Source organism: Diachasmimorpha longicaudata, unplaced genomic scaffold, assembly GCF_034640455.1.
Source record: "Diachasmimorpha longicaudata isolate KC_UGA_2023 unplaced genomic scaffold, iyDiaLong2 ctg00000134.1, whole genome shotgun sequence".
Taxonomy (NCBI): domain Eukaryota; kingdom Metazoa; phylum Arthropoda; class Insecta; order Hymenoptera; family Braconidae; genus Diachasmimorpha; species Diachasmimorpha longicaudata.
The window spans coordinates 1-1,468 of record NW_026973945.1 but is presented as its reverse complement, the minus strand read 5'-3'; the positions used below and the strand labels follow the sequence as shown (position 1 = coordinate 1,468).

At 38.4% G+C, this 1,468-nt stretch overlaps 1 protein-coding gene across 1 annotated transcript; it reads right to left on the bottom strand.

Moving 5' to 3' along the window:
* Window positions 1-248: 248 nt before the first annotated feature.
* LOC135172000 (ribosome biogenesis protein BRX1 homolog) lies at window positions 249-1,289 on the bottom strand. Its single transcript, XM_064138394.1, has one exon. The coding sequence runs from the start codon at window positions 1,258-1,260 to the stop codon at window positions 784-786; it is 477 nt and encodes a 158-aa protein (XP_063994464.1). The 5' UTR covers window positions 1,261-1,289; the 3' UTR covers window positions 249-783.
* Window positions 1,290-1,468: the final 179 nt, after the last annotated feature.

The window sequence follows — 1,468 nt, the reverse complement described above, 5'->3', positions numbered from 1 at the left end:
GCCATATCAAAGAATTGAGCTTGATCATAAAGTATTAATGAAAAAGCAAAAGTTTTAATGAAACGGAGAAACTTAAATTCAAACAGAATATTGACGGAAAATTCGTGAATAACAAAAAAATCTACCTGTATATTATATCATCGTAAATGAAACGAAGCGAGGATCAAAGTAATTGATTTAATGAGTAAATGAAAATAATTGAAGTGACGGAGAGGTAATGAGAATGGAGCAAAATGATATATCATTAATTTAGAGGTTTAAAAGTATAATAGAATTCAGTATATGTACAGTATTTGTAAAACATGTTTATAATTTGTATGGAAAAATAAATAATTGATATAAAATCATCCTTGTATTGTAATTTTCATTACGATGCAGAAGGAAATCACCCGTCCGCTATCTATATATGAAACTTTCTGTCGCCGCCGGCCGCCAGAATCGACGGTGGCGCCTCCCACCGCCGGGATCATTACTAATATTGACGTGAACTTCTACTAAGTCGATTCCTCGTTGACCGAAACCGTCGACAAGTACCTCGGGACGCCATGCGTGACGCTGTGTGCCGTTGGCTACTCATTAATGACAATTAACTATGTCATTTAGACAGGTCGTTTGACAGTCGTTAGTCGGTGATTGTCAGACTACTTTTATCGTTTGTGATTGTCAGACTCCAACAAACGAATCCTACACCCAAAAATTGAAAAAAACTATTTGGGGACATAAAAATGGCGTTGAGTGGCGCGTCCGGGGATTGCCCCGGAGTGGGGCCTTCACCAATGGTTCTCATTTAAATATGTCATCCAATGGATTAAACGCATACGAGACCTCAGGCTTGTGCGCCTTCTGTGCCGTCTTCTGCTCGAGCCTATTTATATACTTTCCACCAGCTTTCTTATTGACGGCTTGACGATACTTCGCTGGAGAGATGTAAAAGTAGTTGTCCCAGAGGGTTTCTCCCCCGAAACTCCCGGCGAATATTTTCACTGGATTTAAAATAAATCTGGGACCTATTTCTGCTAATCCTCCATCTTCAGTCAGGATCTGGTAGTTTCTGAAGTATATCCTGTTGTCCAGGACGCTGAATGTGTAGATGTGGTCGAAGAAGGGCTTGCTTTTGGGGTGGTGGTTGGGCACACCAAATATCTGGGTGAACAACTCTCGCAGGAGGGCGTAGTGAGGATTTTTTGAAAAGTTCTCATCGAAGGAGAGAATTGGACGTGATCCCTTTAGGCAATTGCCTGTCACTTTCATTTCTCCCATTGTGTAAACTGTGAAAATTGATAGTTTAAATAAATTTGAACGTTTCAAAAAGTTAATGAATTAAAATGAGAAAATGAAAAAAAAAAAGCAAAAAATCAAAACCTCATTGGAAAATAGAAATTCAAAGATTAGGACAGAAGTAGGAAATAAATTTGAAAAGACAATATGGAATTGCCAGATTAACTTACTATTCTATATCACAGTGAGT

Bases quoted from the DNA above. Each gene is read 5' to 3' on its own strand.
- LOC135172000 (XM_064138394.1), bottom strand. From the start codon at position 1,260: ATGGGAGAAATGAAAGTGACAGGCAATTGCCTAAAGGGATCACGTCCA.